The sequence below is a fragment of the Fistularia commersonii genome, chromosome 11, assembly GCF_037954325.1.
Source record: "Fistularia commersonii isolate RoL2024-O1a breed Wild chromosome 11, RoL_Fcom_v1.0, whole genome shotgun sequence".
Classification (NCBI taxonomy): Eukaryota; Metazoa; Chordata; class Actinopteri; order Syngnathiformes; family Fistulariidae; genus Fistularia; species Fistularia commersonii.
The window spans coordinates 17,468,399-17,492,699 of record NC_141294.1 but is presented as its reverse complement, the minus strand read 5'-3'; the positions used below and the strand labels follow the sequence as shown (position 1 = coordinate 17,492,699).

The 24,301-nt window shown below is 47.8% G+C and overlaps 2 protein-coding genes and 1 long non-coding RNA gene across 5 annotated transcripts; 1 reads left to right on the top strand and 2 right to left on the bottom strand.

Annotated features, from left to right (window-relative positions):
- Positions 1–484: 484 nt before the first annotated feature.
- On the bottom strand, positions 485–4,781 carry fdps (farnesyl diphosphate synthase (farnesyl pyrophosphate synthetase, dimethylallyltranstransferase, geranyltranstransferase)). Its single transcript, XM_086155528.1, has 10 exons — positions 4,639–4,781; positions 4,025–4,174; positions 2,760–2,900; positions 2,505–2,585; positions 2,285–2,407; positions 2,104–2,192; positions 1,961–2,033; positions 1,664–1,741; positions 1,452–1,586; positions 485–1,230 (listed from the first exon to the last, which is right to left on the bottom strand). Exons 1-10 carry the CDS (start codon positions 4,639–4,641, stop codon positions 1,030–1,032), a joined length of 1,074 nt encoding a protein of 357 aa, XP_086011654.1. The 5' UTR covers positions 4,642–4,781; the 3' UTR covers positions 485–1,029.
- Positions 4,782–5,127: 346 nt separating this feature from the next.
- Positions 5,128–18,187, bottom strand: entrep3 (endosomal transmembrane epsin interactor 3). 3 transcript variants are annotated; one of them, XM_086155519.1, is made up of 14 exons: positions 16,969–18,187; positions 16,841–16,897; positions 14,001–14,108; positions 13,809–13,925; positions 13,592–13,699; positions 13,349–13,509; positions 12,263–12,362; positions 11,658–11,730; positions 11,076–11,382; positions 10,571–10,908; positions 10,447–10,488; positions 9,691–9,866; positions 9,454–9,600; positions 5,128–7,808 (listed from the first exon to the last, which is right to left on the bottom strand). In XM_086155519.1, the coding sequence occupies exons 1-14, from the start codon at positions 17,200–17,202 to the stop codon at positions 7,551–7,553; spliced, it is 2,226 nt and encodes a 741-aa protein (XP_086011645.1). In that variant the 5' UTR covers positions 17,203–18,187; the 3' UTR covers positions 5,128–7,550. The 3 variants fall into 3 exon arrangements, with proteins under 3 accessions (XP_086011645.1, XP_086011644.1, XP_086011643.1); XM_086155518.1 differs by having other exon boundaries at positions 13,809–14,108; positions 16,969–17,529; positions 17,716–17,986; XM_086155517.1 differs by having other exon boundaries at positions 13,809–14,108.
- LOC147229835 (uncharacterized) lies at positions 11,598–13,920 on the top strand. Its single transcript, XR_015106829.1, has 3 exons — positions 11,598–11,753; positions 13,584–13,733; positions 13,815–13,920. It is a non-coding gene; the product is annotated as an uncharacterized LOC147229835 (long non-coding RNA).
- Positions 18,188–24,301: the final 6,114 nt, after the last annotated feature.

Here is a 24,301-nt window from a genome sequence, read left to right as displayed (position 1 = left end):
CAAATGAACCTCCATTATATAATTGAGAATTATAATCAGATTTCAGTCTGTTTTTTAATTTGGTCACTATACATACTCCTAAATATTCTTTTCAAAATTAAATCTAATGCCATATCCTCTCTTCGTGAAGTGGTGAGAGCTGTATTTGTGATCGGAAAGTATTTGGTGGCTTTGGTTGAACACAAGCTACCGATCCCAGGCTCTCATTTATTATGCTAAGCTAACTAGCGCCTGTCAATCAGAAATGGATGGAAAATTATATATTTGAAGCAGTTGTTTTCAATCTTCACTTGAATTTACTTTATTTGTGTTTTTCTTTTCTTTTTTTTTTTTTTTAACCAGCGCTTTTCCAAACACACTCTCTGACTCATAAACAGATGATTGCGGCTCGCTGCCAGCGGAAGAGACACCACTCTTGGAATCCGCAGCCAGGAGACTGAATTCATGTGAGACACAGAACAAAAAGAGTGAATCGACAGCAGAGAAAACTCCAGCCGTGCGTTTAATAAAAGCGCCATCTGGGATTCGTCGGACTGTGAAGCAGCGATATAAAAATATACGGTGTGAGGAGACCCGATCCTCCGTTTTCTCCAGAACAACGATGACGACGGGAGGATCGAATGCGGGACTTTTCACACCACTGAAGGTCCCCTCGCAGTTTCCATGGCAACACTGGGCTCGTGTCCAAGGGGACCGGGTTCAATAAATAGACAGGTGGCTGGACGACGGCGGCGAGCTATCTACAGACCAAGGATGCCTTCAGGGGGAGAGTAAAAACCGAAGAGCCGCCAGCAGGAGGTTTTCACGTCACACCGAGAACTCTGGGTAATTTCCTCCCTGCCTTTTTCCTCGAAAAACTTTGGTGCGACTCTGACGTTTATTTCTCCACAAAAAGACGGGCTGCATGACGACTCGGTTTCTACAAATCCCTGACTATTTAAGAGAAGAAAAAAAAGCCTCCGCGCCTCGCAGTCCAGTCCTCCTCGACCGCCGGGTCGCGGTCAAAGTCCAGAGGGAACCGTCGGCTCCTCACTTGTTCCTCTTGTAGATCTTCTTGGCGAAGTTGAGGAAGACATCGTGGGGGAGGTTGCGCGCGTGGCGGGCGATGAGCGCCTGGAGCCGCTGGTAGCTCTCCTCCTCGTACCTACGGTACAGGTTCGGCATCTGCAGGCTGTCGTAGAGGGCTCGCACCTTCTCCACGCAGGCGGGGTCATGGCGGCCGTAGTTCGCCTGCGAGGGGGAGGAACGATCCTTAAAACACAACCCCAGGAGTCATCACACGTTGTTGCAGTTCCATTCATGACCACCAGGGTAGCAGACGGTGTCAGGAGGGGACTAAAAAGCACATGAGCGCCCTCTAGTGTGGCCCGGTGGCAAGGGGGATCTACAACATTTCAAATCAAGAACTTTAAGGCGAGATCTTTCGATGCAGAACACTCGGCGGCCCGAACCTCCAGCTCAGCCCTCTGCTCCGGGGTCATGGCCTCCAAGGCCGTCACCACCAGCCAGCTGCATTTGTTGTCCTGGATGTCTGTGCCGATCTTGCCCGTCACGGCGGGGTCGCCATAGCAGTCCAGGTAATCGTCCTGCGAAAACAATAAAAAAAAGTCAAACTCCTTCTATACAGTTAGGCGGCATTGAGCGGTCAAGTGGGCGACCAGACCTGGATTTGGAAGAACTCCCCCATCTCCAGGAGGATGTGTTTGGCGTTGCTATGTTCCTCCTCGCTCTCAATGCCGGCCTGCAGAGGAGAGAAGAGCGTCACTGAGGCACGTCTGTTCTTCGAAATCATCTCGAAGCAACAGTCACATTCAATGTCGTGAACTTCTTCTCCCCCCACAGTCAAAGCTGGTCAGTCGGGTTCTTGTCACCTCTTCGTCCCAGCCCCTCCTGGTCCAAAGCTTTTCGCTGTCTAGAAGGTAAGTCACTCGGAGGTTACGTAGTATACAAAGACACGTACCATGTACATGGCTGCAGCCACCGGCAGGTAAAAGGAGTAGAAGGCCGTCTTGTATTTCACAATGGCTTTGTACCTGGAGAGCAGGGACAGGTGTGAGAACAGTGTAGCCCCCCTCCCTCTCCTGGAGAGCCTCAGACACTCACCTCTCCATGGAGAACCTGCCCAGGTCTATCTGGCCCGGCGGCGCCGTCATGAGGTCCAGGGCCTGGCCCAGTTCCGTCTGGAAGGAGGTCTGCAATCCAGACCGACGAGGAATTACAACCGCGATCGTGTTTATTTCGAAAAAAAAAAATCCCTCCAGGTGCTTCTTACTCAGCCTCGTACCTCGTTGAAGAGCTCCAGCAGGTGGAGGTAGTAGGGCTGGCCCCGGCAGTGTCTGCGGAGCAGCCTGTAGATGGACCCCTCCAGGAGGAAGGAGTCGTTGATGGCGTCCAGACCGATCCCTTCCTGTGAGGCAGACAGATCACGCGAACACTCAGCACCGAGGCTGTTCGGGGTTACAAACAAAACACGGGCCGCCGTGCTTTCCGTGTGGACCTCTGACCTTCTTGTACCAGCAGGGCTGTCCTCGCCGAGTCACTGACGCGTCCATGATGTCGTCGGCTACGAGGAAGAACGCCTGAAGCTACACAGACGAGTTGATAAGTTACATTTTCCCATTCTCTGACAGCAGTATATTTTTTTTTTATATTAATTTCCTTGATGTCACTCTAGAGAAGGCTAGGTCTTAGAAGGGAACGGTTCCTTATGGTTCAATGGAACTGGGAATATTGAATATAATAGTGAAAAAGACTCTTACCAGTTCGATGCACCAGCCCACCAGCAGGGCGCGCTGCACGACGTCCTGGCTCAGCCTGGCTGGTGGCACGAGCTCCCGCAGCGACCCAATCACAGACAGGCCGCGGTTCCTTTTACCTCCAGGGGCGTTGTACACCAGCACCTGAGGGGCAAACGGCTGGTTAAACTTATGAAAACACACGGGAGATAAGACGTCAAAGCGCCGGTAATGGGAAACTCGATTCTTTTTACTGACTCAAGCGTCATTCGGCATATGAGTCGTTCGTTTTGGAAATGGGGAGAGCTACTGTGAGCTACTGAGTGATTTGTTCGTGGAATCACTGAGTGAGTCGTTGGTTTAGCAAGCGAGGAGAGCCACTGTGATTCATGAGTGATTCATTCTATGACTTGCTGAGTTGTTTGTTTCGTGAATGAGGAGGGCTAATATGAGCTACTGAGTGATTCGTTCATTAAATTCGAGTGAGTTGTTCGTTTTGGAAATTGGGAGGGCTATTATGAGGTACTGAGTGACTCTCTCATTGAGTTACTGAATCAGGAGAGATACTGTGATCAACAAGAAACCCTAGCTGTTGCTTTCCCAACAGGGATAATGCAAGTAAAGTCAAGTCAGCTTTTATTTATATGGTGTGAAATCCCGACAGTGGTCTCATCAAAGTTTTCATCTAAACAAGTCTGGATCACAGTCTTTGAAAGGGTCTTCAAATGCCTAACATTCCTTCATGAGCAAGGTAAACACTGCCTTTTACCAATTAGAAACCTTGGCCAGATCCAAGCTCAATGTGGGCGGCTCCTGTCTCAACCAGCTAGGGTAGAAAGAGCAAGATGGACTGGGATGGAAAGCGAGACAGTGCTTAACTTAACTGCCTACTAGTAAAACAGCCGTACAAAAATATCATTTTGTTAAGGCTCTTATCAGAATGAGAAGCACTTTACCTGTCCCCACGCAGCAACTGGGGGGCATATGGGGCATGGGGGGGTTTTAAAATAAAACTACAACTGCATCATAATCTGTAAACAAATGGCTGTACGACTAAATATCTGTACATCTTTGCATTGCATTGAACATCTATACAATTAAATTAAAACAGGCTTACACTTTGGGGGGAGATGTTTGGAGATGGACGGCTCTGGGAATTTGTATTCAAATATATACATACATGTCTTTTTATTGTAATGTGTTTAGAGTTAGCTAGATGGAGGTAGCAGGGAGGAGTTAGTGCTCATGACTCGTGAATCAGTAAAGTGAACGATTCGTCCAAGACTAACCTCCCTGAGCCGCCCCAAGGCGTCTGCCAGCGCGGGGTCCGAGAAGTCCCTCTCCGTCAGCTCGGACACCAGCGCGTCGAACTGCGCGTCGAACAGCTCGGCGTCCCCCGCCGGTGACTTCGCGTTTATCCCGTTGCAGACGTGGTCCCCCTGGAAGGACGCGGAGGCGCATAGTGAGCGGGGAATCCGACCGGGTCCGGTTCGGCGGAGCGGCGGCCGTGCGGCGCGGATGAATCTCGAGCCGCGGATGGGGAGGAAGACGAGGTGCCGCATTTCGGACCTGACGCGTCCGCGTTCAAGAACCACAGTAGCACTAGCCGGGTTGATGCTAAAGCTCCCGAGGCGGGTTCGTCCGGGTTATGTGCCGACTGAAACCACTAACTAGTTCCGGTTAGTGGGGGCGACTGATAACTTACCATCCTTCACCCCCCATCTTTAATTACTTTACGAACACGACGCAGGTTAATTGAACAGCCATTATGAGCTATATCTACTTCAGTCAACAAGCGTTAGCTAACATTAGCTTTAATTGTCTAATTGTAATATCCTTTCCCATACAAGCCATCACTTTCCCGAGTATTTTATTTCTGAGGCGCATACGCGCCTTTACTTACCATGGTAACGGAGCCCTTTTCCCCCCCGGAGGTTTTCAGAGAAACAAGGTAAATTCTAGTCTTCTCTGTTTCATTCAAATTGACATAAAAACTGGTGTTTGTGAACGTCGCCTGAAACCGGATGTGCCGATTGTAGTTCTTTGCCCCGCTGACGACTTTTTTATTGTCAGGCGGCAGGACTAAATTTCCCAGCAGCCCTTGCTGGGTGGTGTAAAGGGGCGGGGACTTTGAGAGCCCATTTGACATCCGGCACTCTCATTGGCCGGTCGCATCGCGCCAGGATGGGCTTTCACACTCGTCGGCCAATAGAATGGACAAGGGGGCGGGGTCTGAGTGGAGTGGGGCGATTCGTGATGCAGAGCGCCTTAATTTATTACAATTGGGTTTAATGAGGCAAGAAAAGCAAACTAAACCAACCCGTAAAATAAAACAAAAAGTTGTTGCGTTTTTAGTATTTGTTAATATACCGTTTAAAAGAAATGAAATGTATTTATTTTTTTATCCCATGTCTTATTTATTTCATATATTGAAATACATAATTTGCATCAAAAGTTTTCAGTCGACACAGCATTTAAAATCTGGAATAGGTGTCATTTTTAATTACAATTCTATTCAGGTTTTCAAGGCTGTATCCTGCAAAGCCTGCCGTAGGAGATATACATTTCTTCAAATAAATAATGCAAGACGGGAGGTAGAAACACATCTCAGTGCCTTAAGGGAGTGTAAGGAGTGCGCCTGTGTCGTGAGCGCAGCCATTCTTAGAATCCATCGGTATCATTTGCAGACGTTTGTTATGGCTGTACACGAGATGCAGCACGACGTGGCTGTCACAGCAGAATTCTCAACACAGCTAACTGAAGCCGCGCTGGCCGGTGTGCGCAGGCTCACGCTGCAGATCTCTATTTTTGTGCACTGCCCCCCCTCCTCGACAGTGGAAGAGAGGCTAGTTTTATATTTCTGCGTCCTCATCGGTGCAGACAAAACCCCAGATACTGTCAGCATTTATACCTATGCAGGAAAGTGTGTGTGTGTTTGTGTGCATATGTTGCAATCACACTGCGGAAAAGCTAGTTGGCGGTGGGACTTTTGTGCTGTAGTTTCTTTGCTTACACCTAACCAGGTTTTCAAAAAATAAGCACATTAACTTCTCTTGGGTGAATTTTGCAGCTAATCGCAACAGTGTACCCCAGTGTACCAGGGGAATGAATTAGCATCTGGCTAAACCGGCAGTTATTAGTTGAGGAAGTCACAACACACGTAACGCAACCATGTCTCCTGGTGTAGCTCCTCAAGCTAACAAAGCTACAACATTAGCCAGTTTGCTGTGTTACTGTGTATCCTAGTGTGGACATCTTTCTAAGCTAGCAGGAAACAGGCTCGTGCCCATCGATCAGCCATGATGCTGCAAAAACATCAGCCAAAAAGTATTAGCTGACCCGTTCGCCCTCTGGACTCCTGCTCGGCCTTTTACTTGAGCACATCTCCAGATTAATAACAAAACAATCCCTCAGCGCCAAAAGTCCCGCCACCACCACCTAGAGTTTCAATCTGGCTCAGGTGGACGCAGAAATATAAAAGCAGCTAGCATGCAGCGCACATGCAACACTGACGAATGTAGCTCTGCAACGTACGTACCTGGGTGGATCTTAAGAGGCTTTCGAATGAAACCCGTCATCGCCGCTGCGCTCCGAAACCCTGCAGGGCTTTTTTCAAGACGAGAAACGCCTTTGCCACGGCATGCAGCGAACAAAGCTAGGTGTCACGTCGGCGTGCTCCGCTGCCAGATGCCGCTACGGCGGCGCCGTGCTAGCCGTCCAACACAACGGGGTATCCGAACGCAAACTGTTGCGACCCGTCAGTGTGGTCCACCTCAAACGCTTTCTTCCTTTTTTCTTTTTCTTTTTTGAAACAAACACGTCTCAGTTCGACTCCCATCAACGTCACAATCCATTAGCCGGAGCCGCTCTGTCCGAATACATAAAATCCAGGATTTTATTTTTAGACGCTTTCAGGGGATTCCTCTTATTTTTTTTTATCAGTCTTTTAACAACACTTCAAAAGGGCTACTCGTGTTTTTTGGGGGGGCGGGGGGAGATGGAGAGAAAGAAGCATTATTAAAAAACATGCAGATAAAGACATTCTGGGGACGTGAGACAAACGGGGCGGCACGAATATTTAGCATCAAATGCACAAAGTTCCCGAAGGGGGTCGTAGCAAAAACATGCAGGGATGTAAAACAAAGCGCGTGTCCGAGGTGGGATGGGAAAACACCTCAGTGGATTATCTGAATGACGATGACCTGTTGCGATTCTTTTTTTTTTTTAACGTTTTTTTAAATCCTGAGGAAATGCAGCGGGGCTCTGCTGACGTCAGCCGGACGCCCCCCCGAAAAAGGTTTGGACACAGGCGAGAAATCGGGGGGGGGGGGGGGGGGGGGGGGGGATAATAGCGAATGCCTGCAGGAGATGTCGGGGGAAAATCGAGGTTGTAAATAAAATAACAAAAGAGGAAAGAATAATTAAAAAATCAGCTTTCATATTAACATTCATGTGAAACAACCTATATTTGCACCTACTGGACGATAGGGTGAGGGATGGGGATCGGGGGGGTTTACTGCTCCCTCTGAAGTACCCTGGTTCTAGAAGAACAGACGGGAAGCTTCTGCAGGCTCGGCCTGAATCGGGGATTATTTAACGCAGTGGGGCGGTTCAGGAAATGAAGGTTTAGCACGAAGCGCTAGTGGAGTTCAGGGAGGTGAGGGGTTGTCTGGTAGTTTGCTCGTGGACGGCGTGATGAAGAGCACCACTGAATAAGGCCATCGGAGAACTGAGTTGGCAAAGGTCGAAAAGAGGGGAGAAGGTTCTTTCTCCTTCCGTTTGCGCCCTTCGCCCTCCTCTTCCTCCTCCTCCTCCTCACAGGGCCGACTCGGAGTAAAGGGCGCCGGACGAGCCGTGGGGCGCCACCAGCCGCCGCAGCGACGCCGAGGACGAAGAGCTGAGATCTCCGCAGCTGCGCAGGTGGATTCCTTCCGGCGCCCGGCTGCCATGGCTCCGGTTGTGTCGGCTGTCGCTGTGGGAGTGGTGGTGGCCCCGGTGGTGGTGGTGTTGGTGTGTCGGGTGGGTCTGGTGGGCCGGGTGGCCTCGCCCGCCGCTCCACGGCGCCCGCAACACCTGAGCACGCGAGAAAAAAAAAGATTTAAATCCTCGTCATCCTTATTTAGCCACACGGGTTCGACGGTCTCCAGATCCTCGTCCGTTCTCACGGGGCTTTCCCCCGTCTTCTTGTTGCCATGGTTACTCGATACGTGACCCCCTCCGGCAGCTTTTCGTTCTCCCGGATTCAACCTGAATCACGAGGTCATTCGTTCATTCATGCATCGACAGCCCTCATCCTGCACGCCGGCTGCTGGGGACGCTGGACAGGTCAGCTGTCAATCATCTGACCTTTCACCCTCTCATTCACACCTACGGAAGATTTACTTATTTGACTGAGAACCTAAGAGGAGAACGTGGAGAACCAAAAAGACCATGAAGAGAACTGAGGAGGAGAACATGGATAACCAAGGCGAGCATGGAGAACCACGGAGAACCAAGGAGAACATAAGAGAACCAAGGCGAGCATGGAGAACCAAGGAGAACATAGAACCAAGGAGGAGAACATGGAGAACCAAGGAGAACATAAAGAACTGAGGAGGAGAAAATGGGGAGAACCGAGGGGGAGAACGAAGGAGAACATGGAGAACCGAGGCAGAGAACATGGAGAACCAAGGAGGAGAACATGGAGAGAGCCGAGGAGGAGAACATGGAGTACCAAGGAGAGCATGGAGAACCGAGGAGGAGAACATGGAGAACCAAGGAGAACATGGAGAACCGAGGAGGAGAATATGGAGAACTGAGGAGAACATGGAGAACCAAGGAGAACATGGAGAACTGAGGAGGAGAACATGGAGAACCAAGGAGGAGAACATGGAGAACCAAGGAGAACCGAGGAGGAGAACATGGATAACAAAGGAGAACATGGAGAACCGAGGAGGAGCACATGGAGAACCAAGGAGGAGAACATGGAGAACCAAGGAGAACATGGAGAACCGAGGCAGAGAACATGGAGAACCAAGGAGAACATGGAGAACCGAGGAGGAGAACATGGAGAACCAAGGAGGAGAACATGGAGAACCGAGGAGGAGAACATGGAGAACCAAGGAGAACATGGAGAACTGAGGAGGAGAACATGGAGAACCAAGGAGGAGAACATGGAGAACTGAGGAGGAGAACATGGAGAACCAAGGAGAACATGGAGAACTGAGGAGGAGAACATGGAGAACCAAGGAGGAGAACATGGAGAACTGAGGAGGAGAACATGGAGAACCAAGGAGAACATGGAGAACCGAGGAGGAGAACATGGAGAACCAAGGAGGAGAACATGGAGAGAACCGAGGAGGAGAACATGGAGAACCAAGGAGAGCATGGAGAACCGAGGCGGAGAACATGGAGAACCAAGGAGGAGAACATGGAGAGAACCGAGGAGGAGAACATGGAGAACCAAGGAGAGCATGGAGAACCGAGGAGGAGAACATGGAGAACCAAGGAGGAGAACATCAAGAAAACCCAGACTGGAGACCCTGCATTGGGACAACCTGGTCAACCACTGACGGCAAACTGTGAGAACGCACCCCCCCCTTACACACAAACACTTGTTTTTTTTGGTGATTCTTGTTGCTATGGTTACCTGAAAAGCTACTAAAGGCCACCCCGACCAGACCCGGAGTGCAGCCCTGGTATCTTCTCACAGAAGAGAAGCAGGAAGCAGCAGACGTACCTGTTCCAGGGGCAGGTGCGTGGTGGCGGCGCCTTCGGCCCCGTTCCTCCTCTTGGGCGGCGGGCCGGTTCCCCCGCCGTGCTCCGATGAGGGCGCCAGGTTCCTCTTGGAGCGCTGCAGGAAGCGGGCCACCAGAACCCGGGTTACCTGACAGGACGCGGCGAGGGGGGGAAAAGCACAAAAGGGTGAGAGTGGACTCCGTTTTTTTTTTTCCTGTCTTCTTACGGGTTCGCTTACCTTCAGGTCGCCGAGGGAGCGGTGGCAGTCTTTCGGTAGGCGCAGCGGTGACGACGGCGCCGGTTTGGCGGGAACCTGCACCCCGCCGGCCGGGGACTTGGCGCCGTCCTTACGGGGCAGGGCCGGCGAGGGAGGGGAGGCGGGCCGGGGCAACAGGCACGCCTCCAAGGATGGGCCTTTGGAGATTGAAAAAGAAAAAAAAACTGGTAAAAACTGTCGGGCGATGTCGCGTTTGCATTTCTTACCTACAGATTTAAGGGCTGGAAATTTTTTGCATTTGTCCACTTTGTCTTTTGCACCAAAATACAAGTACAGTCAAGTACCTCAGTACTTGTAAATTGGATCTGCGTACATCTTGGTGGTAAAAACACTTAATAAAACCACTTTATTTCTTTACATTTTCTTATTATTTTTAATATATTATTTGTGCCTCATAAAGTACATTTTTCTCGTTTAAAAACACATAAGAAAACCAGGGGCGCTGGAACGGATTAATAGCATTTCTATTCACTCCAATGGGGGAAATTTAATTTGATACACAAGGAAATCGAGTTACGAGCTCCGTATTCAGCTCATGAGTCAAGGTATTACCGTATATTTAATCAGGTAACATAGCGCACATCCCTGCAGCAAGCAACGTTTAAGAGCCACTGAGGCCCCCCTTCGAGGACGCTCCGGAAAAATAACCACCTTATGGTTTGCCGTTTGGAGCTATCGTCCCCTGTGCGTGGGCAGAAGTCGGGTTCCGGTTCCTACCTGTTTCTGCGGATCCTTTACCGCCTCCAGAGCCGAAGTCAGCTGGAAGGGTAGGGGCGTGAGGGTGGGGGTTAGTTGGGTGTCAGAGGACGGAGGGCGCTACATCACGAAGAAGCTGTGTTACCTGTATTGTGGGCGGAGCCGAGGCCCGGCTCGCTGTGCGACCTCAGGAGGCGCGGCAGCCCCCCACTCCACCTCCGCCCCGCGTCGCCCCCGTTCCTGGCCCTCCGTCGGAGGTAAAGGGGCTGACGGAGAAGGGTCGCGCCGCCGCCATTGCCGCCGCCGCTCGCTAGCAAGTCGGCGGAGGCTGGGGAATCGTTGAAGTCCCCCTGGCGCGGTGGCGTGGACGGTCGTACCCGGATATCCGGGATGGAGGACCGCTGCTGGGAGTTGGCGCCCCCGATCGCCTCCAGCTGGGAGCAGCTGCTAGCTAGCATAGCCTGGCGATGAAGCACAGGAGACCTGGGGGGGCGGAAACGCAGTACTTTTTACACAGAAGTACCAGAAATTCTTATGAGTCATTCATGGACATTCATTGTCAAAAACCAGTGAGGTGCTTCTTCCTGTCAGAGTGAGAAGGTTCCTGATTGGTCGAAACGCCTCAGCTGTTGCGATTGGCCGCGATTCACCTGTGGGTGGTGCTGTTGGTGGCGGTGCTAGGCGACGAGCAGGAATTGGACCGCTCCCCTCGGAGGAAGCGGCGGGCCCTTGGCCCCCCGGCCAGCGGGCTCTCCGGCGTCTGCGTCGGTGCCCTGCGGAAGCTGATGTACTCGCCGGCGTCCCCGGCGGACTCGCCCGGGTCCACCACCGGCCTGGCGGGCCGCTCGCCCTGGACCCGCAGCCCCACCTCCAGCAGGCACGAGTCCTCGGACGGGGACGAGTCATCGGGGATGTCCACGATTTCCGACATCAGTAGGGATCCGCTGTCCATGGACACTGGGGGAAGCCGGGTCTGGGTTACTTTTCTTTTCCTGATTGACTCATTTTTAGTTGGAAATGAATCTAAATGAACCCAAACTATTCATTAGTTTACCTTTGGCTTCCATTTGGAAACATCTTACATGAAAATATCACTACATCTATTTACATGTCATATTTGACTTTCTCTTTTCGAATATTCCAGGGTTGCTATGTGAATCAGACATTTGTGTTTTCCACGTCATTATGGGTGAGATTCCCGGCGGTGGCGGCGGCGGCGGCGGCGGGCTCACCCTCCCCGCTGAACGCCGTGGACGTCCCCCTCTCTCCGGACAGCTCGTTGCCATGGGGGTCGAACATTGTTGCCTTGACGACCACAAGACACAAAGGTCAGTGTTGTCATGGAGTATATATGTATAGACATCCATATATTCATTCATTCATTTTCAATACAGCTTATCCTGCACTCAGGGTCGCGACAGGGCTGGACCCTATCCCAGCTGTGATTGGACGAGAGGTTTGACCAATCGGAGGGCCCCATATAGACATACATCCATTCGCTAATTCACGTCATATTGACTCATACCAGAGTTCACCCTCTCATTCCCACATCTGGACAATGTCGGGTCTCCAGTGAACCTCTTGCATGTCTCGGTATTGCGGGAGGAACCCGGAGAACCCGAAGGAACTGCACAAATACTGGGAGAACGTGGAGGTTCCACACAGAAGTGGGAATCCAACCAGCAACCTTTTTGTTGTGCAGCGCTAACACTGCTTCGACCCTTCTCATCAGTTAAATGCACTGATTTTTAAGCTAACATAGCTGCTCACCGCTAAAGAGATTCCACCTAAACACACACACACACACACACACACACACACAGGGAGGGGGTCTTACCTGGCTTGGGGCCCTCTGGCCCATCACGGCCTCGTAGGGAGGGGGGCAGTCGGTGGGGTAGAGGGGCACCGGGCTCTCCATGGAGCCGTTGTAGGTGATGCTGGAGACAATAAAGCACCTTTTTTTAAAATAATCACTACCCTAAATTGGTTTGACAGGACATTATATAAATGAAAGATGTAACACTGTAAGGAAAGATCGCATATTACGAGAAAAGAGTGTCATCATGTCGCCATATTCTTGAATAAAGTAGTCGTAAAGCAGCAGTAGCAAAAATTAATTATTTGGATAACGGAGTGGAGCTTTTGGAGCAGTAAAGATATGCCACGTTTTGTCGCTTCCTTTTGTTTTGTTTTTTTTTTGTGTCTGACCTTATATCTAATCCCATCCTACTGTTTATCACTCTGGTGGTATGAAAACAATTGTAATATTATTACTTTGTTCCACAAACTGTCTGTTTTTCTCATAATTATAATAAAGTTCTTTACTTAATTTACGAAGAAAATCTGATTACTAACTTAATTTAGTTCATTGAATTAAATTAAGTTTTCGAGTATATCTGCACCAGCTGCTCTTTCGCTCTTCTGGTTAGATGCTAAACTGCATTTTGTTGCCATGTACTTGTACACTTGTAAATTCTCATCTAAGAATCTAATCTAATGTAAACTGTGACTTTTTTCTCATAATATCCTGAATTTTTCAGATATTATATTATATCATTATTACATTCGTATTATATATTACGTATGTCAAACTCCATGACTTTCTTTTTGAATGTCACCATGACTTTGAGATGAATTAATTGTAATAAAAATAAGTCTGTTTTTTTTCTATTCATTTCCTATTATATAAATATATTGATATATACATGTATGTTATGTTAATATGATATTTTTTGCTGATTATTTTAGAAAAGTCAGTTTTTATAAATTTAATATTTCACCCTTTTTCCCCCATGCTATAGCAGATATTTATGTGTAATGCCCTTCTAATTACACATACAATAATAACAATAAAAAAATTAAAATAATTAATAAATAACGCTGATCATAAGGATCTAGGGTCTGGTGGAAGAACATCTCCTACCTCTGGGCGTCCGTCTCGGAGCTGCAGGTGTACTCGGGGGGGTAGTAGGGAGGCGGGGGGATGGGAGGGACGAACTCCTCAAAGTCCATGATGTTGGTGAGGAAGGCGTCCTGCGGCGTGGTGCACTCCGGGTTCACCGAGCGCGAGCGATGCGGCACCAGCTGGGCAACAACAGACAGCAGCGATGCACTTTTAGCGTCCATGCTAAGCTAACCACCCTCCGCCTTCCATACAGGTGCTCACCAGGTGGACCAGGTCCAGGGAGAAGATGTGGATGCTGCAGGTGACGGTGGACAGCGTGCAGATGATGGTGGACAAGATGCTGAGGCCACAGGCGCTGAAGAGCAGGTCCTGGAGAGCAGCAGGAGAGACCCCCACATTAGCGGTACTACAAGTAATACCATCTGTATCTCGGACAGTGAGTATTTCTGCGTATTTGAAATGACTTTCCCCTTCCCACCTTCAGCTGGTGTCTGACGGAGTGGCAGTCGGAGTTGAGGAAGAGGACCAGGGTCTCCTCGCCCGTGATGGAGCAGGACTGGGTGGGGGCGCAGCAAGCGCACAGCCCGTTCTCTACCTGAACACATTCACAGGGAACCGTTGTCACGGCGCCCCTGTTCCCCGGCGAGGCCGGCGCCGCAGTTGGCCGTACCTGACAGGTGAGCATGGACTTGACCATCTGGGCGTTTTGGCAGGAGAGCATGGAGCCGGCGAGGCTGAGGATCACGCATACCGCGGAGAGCAGCATGAAGAGCGACACCTGGGGGACGAGCGGAGGGAGGCGGCTAAGGGTTCCACAAGGACCGGGCCAAATACAAGCAAATGTTTTTTTGTTAAATTCTTTTAGATGTTTCAGAGGTTTGTCTTTTCCTGCAGATTTTTAGAAGCATCTGAACCTGACAAAACAAAGATGGCTGCCGCAATCTAGAGGACCTGGGTGGTTTGTTTACTAGAAACGACGAGTCTTTTGCGGACCACAAACACTTCGTTCCTATTGGCTGTGGGTTCTGCGTTCCTTTATCGTGATTGGCGGTTAGATCTGCGCTCTTGAACTCTGATTGCCAGGTGTGTTACTGCTTCCTTTAATTGGACTGGTTATTGTTTCCCGTGACTCTGATTGGCTGCACTTCAGTGCTTTCCTTCTTTGTGATTGGCTTTGGTTCCACGTACTCCTTCGCACTGATTGGCTGTGATTCCAGAGGTCCCTCAAATTGATTGGCCGTAGCTTCATGTATTCCTTCATTCTAATTGGCTCCCGTTCCACGTGTTCCTTTACCCTGATTGGACGTGTTACCATGTTTGTATATTTGTTCAACAAAGATGGCCGCTGCCAACGTGGCCCAACGGACCCGGGCGGTTTATTTAGCTATTTAGCTATTTTGCATGGACTCTCTGCACAGCCAATTTCACACCACTTTAAATTCGCCCAACGCTGAACTGCAAAGGTTACATTTCCACCGCATTGCTCACCCACTGCCCTTTGGGATTCACAACGTTCATTGTCAGATGCAAAATAAGGAAACACTTTCCCTCCAAAACGAAGTTCTTACTTTTTTGTCCGCTGTGAGCGCCAGAGAGCTCAACAAGGTGCTCGTAGGATTGGAATTCGTAAAGACGGGCAACGATAAATAACCCGGAGCAATAAAGAGAGTGATCGCAAGATTTAACGGGAATAAAATTTGCAAAGGTACGAATAGAGAGTTGTGCATTGGCAGATAAACAATCAGACTTGTGGGGATGGTCCACGGCAACATGAATCCAAACCCCAATATTCTGGGGTACGTCATGGCTCTTCAACATGTCTGACCATTATTGTGCAATGGCAGCAAGTTGACGACTACTGTACAATGACAACAACTACTGAAAAATCGCAACAGCTATTGAATCATGGCAACAACAACTCTTCAATGGCAATGACTATTGCTCAATAACAAAGAGTTGACAACTATTGTACAATGGCAATAACTATTGGATAATGGCAGCTACTATTGTAGAAATGCAATAAAGATTGTACGATTGCAACGACTATTGGATAATGGCAACAGCTACTATTGTAGAAATGCAACAAAGATTATACAATTGCCATGACTATTGGATAATGGCAACAACTATTGGATAATGGCAACAACTACTGTTTAATGCAATGACTATTGTACAATGGCAACGGCTATTGCCCAATGGCAACAACTGATGTAAAATTGCAACGGCTATTGTACAAATGCAACACACATTTTACAATGGCAACAAATAGTGTATCATGGCAACAACTATTAGATAATGGCAATACCTAATGTACAATGGCAATGACTATTGTACAATGTCAAACTATTGTACAATGGCAGCGACTATTGGAGAATGGCAACAAATATTGTACAATGGCAATGACTATTGGATAATGGAAACGACTATTGTAGAAATGCATCAAATACTGCACAATGGCAACAACTATTGGAAAATGGGTCCAACTATTGTTTAATGCAATGACTATTGTACAATGGCAACGGCTATTGCACAGTGGCAACAACTAATGTACAAATGCAACAAATATTTTACAATGGCAACAGATAGTGTAAAATGGCAACGACTTTTGGATAATGGCAACGACTCTTGTACAATGGGAACACCTAATGTACAAATGCAACAAATAGTGTGTAATGGCAACAGCTATTGTACAATTGCAACAACGATAGTACAATGGCAAACAACTGACCATGTCTATGGAACGACATTGACTATTGCAGAGTTGCAACAAGGCCTGTACAATGGCAACGAGTTGATGACCGCTCTACAATGGGAAGGACTTTTGAGCAATGGCTAGTACTATCAAACGATGGCAATGACTACTGGACAATGGGAATTGCTGTAGTCCAGTGGCAATAACTATTGTGCAATGACAATTATGCAGCAGCAGCTGACTGTTGTGCACGAGCAAATTAAACGTGTGCAAATTGAGATGTTGACAGTCAGGCACAGCACTGGCTGAGCAAAATGAAAAGCACAAGGGCCAAGTAAACACTCAAGTGCATCTGATTGTTCTGGAGTCTTCTGAGATTGTGAGCTCCCGTCGGTTGTTTAGCACTCCGATTGCAAATGGGTGGAACGGTTTCTTCGGTCTGTTCATTCACACTGTTATGGATTTACTTGTACTCTGTGCTTACGAAATGGCCTATGTCTGCTAACACCTTGTCACACTGCTGGCCTTGCTGCAGACAGCTGAGTCAAGTTCAGGTCAAATTTTCACTCCCAAAATCAGAAAAATAACGATCTGATCTTTTCGTGAATGTTAATGAAATCAGGCGTAGTTTGAGGTCATATTCCGTTCTCACAGTCACGTCCGCGGACTGATTTGACACCGAATCGGTGCTTCTTATTGATTTTGCGTGTAAATACGTATTTTTGCGCCGCTTTTAAAACCTCAGCGACCTCTTTGGACGGACGTGGGCCCGTCTCGGAAACCGAGAAACCGTCCTCCGTTCCGGGAGCTCAACCTACCACCAGGGTTAAAGGTCGCCGCCAGGAGATAATCCCAACCATCCCCGACGCCACCACCTGCAGGCAGAGAGAAGGAACAGCTCAGAGCCCGGGCGCCTCGGAGGACCCCGTTGACCCGTCACACTCACAAAGACCCCGGCCCAGAAGGGGCAGTGCTGCCTGACGCGGGCCGAGGAGGTGAAGGTCATGCTGGTGAAGGAGAAGGCCAGCACCATGCCGCCCAGGCCCAGGTGACACAATCCCAGGTAGAGGAGGAGCCGGGCGCCCCCGGGGCACCGGCCCGAGAACCCCTGCCGGCCGTCCGACCAGACCCGGGATCCGGACGCCGAAGCCACGCTGCTGGAGTCCGAGGGCGACGGCATGGCGGAGGGAAGTGTGTGTCCTCCAAAAAAGAAGAAGGAAAAAAAAAAAAAACTTCCTGGTGTCCTGTGGGACTGCGACGCGGTGGAGCCTCAGAGCAGGCGCTGCGGGAGGTGTCACATCGGCCTCCTCTTCAAGTGTCAGCAGAAAGTTGAGGACGCAACCGCCTCTTCGTCTCTACAGCTGGTCAGATCCCGTGATGGGGGTCCCGTTTCCGCGACGCCATCATGGCTTCCGGCCGGCACGTGCGAGCCTCTTGATGCTATTATTCTCACGTCCGATCCGCTCACTTCCGGCTCCTTCCGCTCTCAGCCCCTCGGCCGGTGGCACTGCGGTAACCAGAGAAGAGGATGAGGAGGAGGAGGAGGAGGAAGAATCAGAAGAGCATCCCCGCAGAAACACCGCCGTAACATCATCCGGTCACTTTTTCATCATCCCTTCAAAAACAAAGAAAATAAAAGATTCACATGCGCATCACACACACACACACACACAAAAAAAAAACCACACACTACCCTTCTCTTCCTCTTCCTCCCCCCCACCTCGACCTTAAATGTCAGGTATTCATCCCGCCACCGGAGGAGGAGGTGAAAGGAGCTGGACACCGGAGCGCGCAAGAGGAGGGGGGCGGCGGGGAGGAGGAGGGGGAGCGTCTTCCGTCCACCGGAAAACACCGGGCGGGATCCTGGATCCCGTTTTTCTTTTAACGGCGGTCTCCCCTCTTCATCCTCCTCATCTTCTTCATCCTCCAACCGCCTCCTCACTCCGCTGCAGTCATGCGGGGCGTCCCGTGTGTGCGTGTGTGCATGCGCGCGCATGTAACCCGGACGTTTACCTCCCACCTGACGTCACGTGAACACAACAACGTCGCGGGATCCGGTGTTCATGTTTTTATTTAAATGTATTATTCTTTCATTTTTTTTTTTGCATCCTCCTCTTCCGGTTGAAAAGCTCCGGTTAGTAGTCCTGCGTATGCAAAAAAAAAAAGGGGAGAGCGTGCGTGTGTGTGTGTGTGTGTGTGTGTGTGTGTGTGTGTGTGTGTGTGTGTGTGTGTGTGTGTGTGTGTGTGTGAGTGTGCGTGCAGTGTTTGCAAACCTGAAACCTCTGCGTGATGACAAGGCACGCAACGAGAGGAGGCGGGCTGGGGGTGGGAATGCGGCAGCCCGCCGTGGCGGTGCTGATGCTGGGGATGGAGAGCACCGGTTGCCATAGCGACAAGCTCCGGGCCCTCCCGCAGCACAGCATTATGGGGGAGAAGGAGGGGGACATCACGTTCCTTTCCCCATCTAAGGAGGGAGGGTTTTCTTCGAGGTTCCAGATTTTGAAAGAATGTACGACAAAGTTACACCTTTATACGTATAGACACACACACACACATATATATATACATAATATGAACATATATGTACGCACGGAAACATAGATTGAGATTAGTGGTGTGCATCTGCACTGGCCTCATGATTTCCATTCGCCTGGTTTAAATTACACAATGCATCTCCACGGTTTATTTAAATCTCATGGACGCATCCATCTTTGGTTGGGCTGGGTCACTAATTTTCTTTTCGTTGTTAGCTGAGGCTAACATTAGCCCAGCGTGCCGTCAACTAATGTGGTCACTCATATTAGTGGTTTTACCAAAGTGTTTTATTTTTGTGTGGTAAGTTTTGCAAATAGTGTGGGTCATGTCCAGTTGACGCGTCCTGGGAACATCAGAAGAACCAAAATTGATGCAGACAGCCGCCTTCAAATTGTGTGGATTTTTTTATTGCCCTGTTGCTTCATTCTTCTGATATGTTGCATCTTGTTTTTTTCTTTTTTTTTTGTTACTTTGCTTGCGCTTGCACCTCAAATGCAACTTGAACTTAAAGATGTTATTGTGCAGGCAAACTTGTTTTATATTGAATTTAAAAATTGATTATATGACTTAGCTGCATCGATCCCAAATCGTCCAATTAAACATCTCAATGAATCTCTGAATCGATCATTTCTGCACCCCAGTTAAATAAATGCATAAAAGAACCACAGGCTTTCCCTTACGATCTATTTAGGGAATCGCTGGCACACACACTCCCAAACATTGTCAGGGACTCCCTCACATCCGTCTCATAGCTTATCTGACCAGTTTGAAGCATTTTCTAATCCCTGAAAACCAGAACCGAGACCTTCAAAGGCAGTTTCCTACCAAACACAGCACGACCAAACAGTCCAAGAGCAATCAATGCAATTTCTGGCATATTCCATTAGTACTGCCTTTATTTCATTGTGTTTATTTTTATGAATCCATAATTATTATGCACCTTCTGTTTTCTCATGGCAAAAACATGTGTGCAATATTCACATCTGTGTTTTTTTTTAAATACCGCACTCTTGAGTTGTGATCAAAATATAGTTGTGTTTTATATATGTGTATATACACATATATAAAACTTTGGTATGTTGTATTGTGTTTTGTATTTAACAGGAATTGACGGAAATCGAAAATGTGAAAATAAATAAATCTTTCTTCCGGTCACCACCGGAAATGGGATGTCTATATTTGGGCATCGAGGGAAGGGGCGGGGCTACAGAACGTTTGAAAAATAACTTGAGCTCAGACAAAGTCACGTACATAATGTGCCATTATTTACGATTGTGTTCGGCCAGCAAACATTTCCTGTATTTTTTAAGTTGTCTAACAGTGTGGGACAGCGAATTTGGTCTGCCTAGCTATTGTTTATTCAATTCGCTGTCCGGTTACCTAGCTAACTGCGGCTAATTGATGCTACCGTTGACGAGCCACGGGTGTGGCTCTGCCGCAGATAATGCACCAGCCTCAGCCAGAGTGGCCACCTAAAGAGAGTGAATCACCAAATAAGGAATCGCGGTGCCTTTATTATGGTTGCTTTCCGGTAGGCAATATTTTATGAGTTTTTATGTTATACAATATGCTACCGTGACATACACCCGCCGATCTAATGTTTATTCAGTTAACTTGTAGGCTTCCTAGCTAACTATCAAATTCGCCCGCCTAGCTCATGTTTATTCAATTGGGTCGCCGGGTACCAAACCAACATCAATGCTAACAGTCGCTCATTTATGCTAGCCAATGTCGGCCTGACAGCGGTGATTTGCCGCCGTCGGTTCACCTCTTGTGGGGGCGTAACTGCGGAGCGCGCTGCCTCTGCAGTGAGTGACCACCTGAATATACAGAATTCAAAGACTTTGTGCAGGTATCGGCAATATTGGCAGTGTTTTTGTTTTCGAACGTTAGTAGACCGTGACATTCGTCCGCCCAGTCGTTCATATACAGTCAATTAGCTTTTCAGCTACCCAGCTAACAGTTATGCTAACTGCCGCTAATTTATGCTATTTTTCAGGAGCAACGGTCCGCCATTTTGCCGCCCCTTTAGGGGACGCAACCACAGGTCATGAGGCTCCTGCTCAGACCGAATCACGGAACTAGGTAAGTTCATTAATACCTTGACTTGGAGATGTTTTTTTGAATTACATTACAAAAAAAAAAAAAAAAAAAAAAAGATTAAAATTCATGGAAAAATCCAAAAACCAATAAATATACAGTTTGATGTCTGAGATTTCTTGTGAACCACCAAGTTAAATAGATGTTATATTCCTCTTGCAAGTTTTTTTTATTTTATTCTGTTTATCTATCTATTTAATTAATTATTTTCTTTTACTTTCTTTTTTGTCCAGCATTAAACATTTCTCACAAACCTTTAACACTGTTAACTTGTGATTACGTACAAAACGAATGTCCTCATGTCCTTTGCTCCCTCATCTCCGGTTGTTTCATTGAAATTTGATTCAACCTTGCCATATTTATTTGTACATATGTATATTTGTTTATTCTGTTTATGTTCAGCAAAAAAAAAAAAAAACTTAGTGAAACATTGTTATTGATAAAGGCCTGTGTTAGCGTTAGAAAGCATTGACGACATTCCACATCTGTATACAAAATTTGAATTTCCTGAATGAAATAAAGTTACTGAGAACAAAATCTCTGAAAACATAAATGTTTTCAAATGTAAAAAACAAAAAACTAAGGGGTTGTTTTTGTTTGGTGACCAAAGTCGTAAAACAATATAGTCTTGTATAAAAAGTTCCTCATTAGAAAGAATTTAAATAGGATTAACCTGTTACAGATCCCTGTTGTGGTACAGGGAAAAAAACCTTTTTGATTACCAAATAACATGTAATAATTATATGTAGGAAATTCAAATGTAAATAATTAAACTTGTTTCGTTAAGTGTATTTACCTTGGGCAGAGATGCTGGTATTGGTCCAGGAGCTTGGGAGTTTTTCGTTTCATGCTTGATCAGTTAGCTTACTACCGTATTTTTCGGATTATGCGTCGCTCTGGAGTATAAGTCTCACTAGACAAAAATGCAGAAGGAATATGTGTGAGGTTTAAGATAGCTGACCACTGTCATGATGAGTGTGTTATTTTGTTTATTGCTGGAGGCTTTCCCATGCTGACACAGAGTTATTGGTTGAGAGGCTGTTTTTTAGCCTCTTGCTGTAGCTCCTCTTATCTACTATGATCTCCCTTGCTTCTGTAAGCCTCTTTGGCCCGACGCAGCTTCCTGAGATTGGCAGTGAATTATGCTTTATTATTCTTGTACGAGCAGAATGACTTGATCTGCACCTGTAATCATAATCCCCTTTACCTCAAAGTCCTCTCCAATTGCTTGAGCCAAGGGTTCAATAAATAACACAAATAGGGTCCGACTCAGGGGACAGTCCAGGTGTGTGCCTCTTTCCAAATGAATAGTTTGCGACAGGTGTCCATTAACCCTGATCCTGGCTGTTGGAGAGAAGTATAATGTTGTAATACGTTCAATAAAACCGTCTCTTAAGCTGAGTGTAGCAAGTACACTGTATAGATACTCCCAACCCGCTGTATCAAATAGCTGACAAATATTGCACTGGTGTTTTCTGATATAACAGGACTCACCACTTGTAGGGGTCTACTTAAATTATCCCGTGTCTGTTTAATATCAAGCCTGTTCGATCTAAATCTACCAGCTCCTGGATGATGGATTCCATTCTCTTAGATAGGATTGAAGCAAATAATTTATAGTCCACATTCAAAGCCGATAGTGGTCTGTATGAGTTGCATTTCTTTTTCTTTTCCCTCTTTCGGGATTATAGAGATAACTGCCTCCTCCCATTGTTGAGTCACACATTGTTTTCAGAGTACGGACACCGTGGTTGCAGGCATGGCCACCAGGCCCGGGTTCAGGCAGGACATGGGGTACCGAACCCAGTTGTACGGGCTGTTTGGTCCCTGTAAGAAGGGAGTCGGAGCTTGGTCCGCATTGCCGGTTGTAATTCAGACGCGTGCAAGAATGCTCGTCTACTTGAGCCAGCCCATAGGCTGATGAACACCTGGATGAACACAGTCAGTCGACCCAGACTGCTTGTAATCGACTTCTTTGGTCATCACATTTCACCACAAGGCGCACTGCCATTGCCTTTGAAGGCACAAGCGGTGGCGGACTTTCCTCACCCAGCCTCAGTCAATGCATTGCAGGAGATCTTGGCCATGGCATCATGCTAACCACCTCCTTCAGCCTCTTTACAGGGCACTGCGGCTAGATAAGGTGAGCCTGACGGAATGACATGGGTGCCTCTCCCCCCTGGGCTCACCTTGGCTCTCAAAAAATTAGCATATGTCATCCGGCCAATTAAAAAAAAAAAAAAAAATGTTTTTAATACAAAAAAAAGTCAACCTTCAAATAATTATGTTCAGTTGTGCACTCAATACTTGGTCGGGAATCCTTTTGCAGAAATGACCGCTTCAATGCGGCGTGGCATGGAGGCAATCAGCCGGTGGCACTGCTGAGGTGTTATGGAGGCCCGGAATGCTTCGATTGCGGCCTTAAGCTCTTCCACAGTGTTGGGTCTGGTGTCTCTCAACTTCCTCCTCACAATATCCCACAGATTCTCGATGGGGTTCAGGTCAGGAGAGTTGGCAGGCCAGTTGAGCACAGTAATGCCATGGTCAGTAAACCATTTACTAGTGGTTTTGGCACTGTGAGCAGGCGCCAGGTTGTGCTGAAAAAATTAAATCTTCATCTCCATGAAGCTTTTCAGCAGATAGAAGCATGAAGTGCTCCAAAATCTCCTGATAAGTAGCTGCATTGACCCTGCCCTTGATTAAACACAGTGGACCAACACCAGCAGCTGACATGGCACCCCAGAGCATCACTTCAGGCATTTCCTTCTTGCCAGTCTTCCTCCAGACTCTGGCTCCTTGATTTCCAAATGTCATGCAAAATTTGCCTTCTGCGGTCACCTTTTCTGGTCATTTTCTGTCACACTTTTTCCTTCCCACAGACATCCCACTGAGGTGCCTTGATACAGCACTTTGGGAACAGCCCATTCGATCAGAGATTTCTGTCTGTGTCTTACCCTCTTGCTTGAGGGTGTCAATGATGCGCTTCTGGACAGCAGTCAGGTTGGCAGTCTTACCCATGATTGCGGTTTTGAGTAATGAACCAGGCTGGGAGTTTTTAAAAGCCTCAGGAATCTGTTGCATGTGTTAAGAGTTAAGTCATTGATTCAGATGTTTAGGTTAATAGCTTGTTTAGAGTACCTGTTTATGATATGTACATTTTTTGAGATAGGAATCAGTTTTTCAGTATTTCAGTTGGTGTGCAATGAATCTAAAATATATGGAAGTTCAATTTTTATCATTACATTATGGAAAACAATGAACTTTATCACAATATGCTAATGATTTGAGACGGAGCTGTATGTTGTGGGCCCTGTGGTCGCCGTTGTGATATTTCGTGATGTTATTTTCCACCCTTTGACAAAAATGTCTCCCTTGTACATCTAACGCCACTGTACTTCTTCGCAGCTGATTCTTGGCTCCAGGGCCACAGCAGCCTCCCTCACCCTCTCCGTCACAGATTTCGGCATTTTTCTTTCCCACTTACATCCCTTCTCTGTGTGCGCTGTCCCTTCATGGGGTTTAGCGACTGGCCGACCAACTTCCGCTTTTATTTGCTGTATTACAAACTCTGATAGATTGGAGCCTCTGATTCCTCCAGTTCTCCATATTTGCAGAGATTGTTCTGCTTTGAGCGTGTTTTCTTG